At 46.5% G+C, this 1162-nt stretch overlaps 1 protein-coding gene across 3 annotated transcripts in view; it reads right to left on the reverse strand.

Annotated features, from left to right (window-relative positions):
* The window catches only part of rgma (repulsive guidance molecule BMP co-receptor a), a 14358-nt gene that overhangs the window by 7266 nt on the left and 5930 nt on the right, over window positions 1-1162 (reverse strand). For all 3 annotated transcript variants that reach the window (XM_024281835.2, XM_024281836.2, XM_024281837.2), the window contains exon 3: window positions 616-1127. In XM_024281835.2, the coding sequence (XP_024137603.1) occupies window positions 616-1127 (512 nt within the window). The remainder of the gene's footprint in view (window positions 1-615; window positions 1128-1162) is intronic.

A 1162-nucleotide genomic window follows, 5' to 3' on the forward strand; every position in this document is an offset into this window, starting at 1 on the left:
AGCTGCCACGATTACTCGACTAATCTACTAATAATCTGAAATTTAATAGTGGATTAGTCAGTACTTCATATTATACAGACTCAAGAGTGTAGTAAAGTTGGAAATTATAATTGCACTACACTAGCTTTTGGGACTATTTTGGCATTTATTAAGGTTTTTTAGGCCGTTATGGAGTTTAGCTAATATTTCAGCTGCATGCTAGCTGTTTTGGCTAATTTAAGCTTTTTCTCAAATTTTTAGGCTAATTTGGCATTTAACTAATATTTTAGCTGGCTATTAACTTCAGCGTATTTAGCCATCAATTTCAGCATCTTCAGCTATCAGCACTAGCATCTTCAGCTGACAAATTTCGCTTACAGCACTCATGCTAGCATTATCGCAGGTAATGCTATATATCTAGTTTTTAGTTAGTTTAAAGCCAATGGCGGTTAAGATGTGCGCTTTACATCCAGTTTGCGCATGGCCCGATTAGTCGACTAATCACAAAAAATAATCGGCGATTAGTCGACTATTAAAATAATCATTTATAGCAGCACTATTGAAAAGTTACAGTACATTAGAAATGTTGTGGTCAAGTAGCAAACAGAAAGGGTAAATAAATAAACAGATCCTCACCTTGGTGGTGGCGGTGGCTAAAGAGCCTGGAACTACAGGAGAATTGGTCACCTGGACGGACAGGTATTTGTTGTGGATGAGCGGCCAGGCTCCCTCCACTTTGCACGTTTGAAAGTCGTCGCCGAACGTCCGGAGGTGCGGCACGCCAAAGAAGCCACAGTGCGTGTAGTTGGAGGGCGGCGCGTTGCGCGGGAGGCTGTGCTCGTAGCGGCAGCCTTCCGGGCCGCTGCCGGGCTCCTGGCTGGTCAGGACCGGAGGAGGTGGGGGAGGAGGAAGCGGGGTCCGGGCCCGCGGCTGGGAAGTGGGCTCTTCCTTGGAGCAGTTGTGCTGGTTCATTAGATCCCCGATGCCATGCTGGGCGGAGTGATAGGTCAGGTCACCCCGACAGGTGCGTGCCGTCCGGCGGACACAGTTGTCGTACGCCCGAAGCCCAATGCAGAAATCCGGCCCAGATTTTGAGTTAAAGGCCCATAAATCAGAATTACACTTGAGGATCTTGCACTGCAGACTCACTGTCATGAGAAAAATGGACGAGTTCTTTAGAAAA

This window comes from Oryzias melastigma, linkage group LG6, assembly GCF_002922805.2.
Source record: "Oryzias melastigma strain HK-1 linkage group LG6, ASM292280v2, whole genome shotgun sequence".
Taxonomy (NCBI): Eukaryota; Metazoa; Chordata; class Actinopteri; order Beloniformes; family Adrianichthyidae; genus Oryzias; species Oryzias melastigma.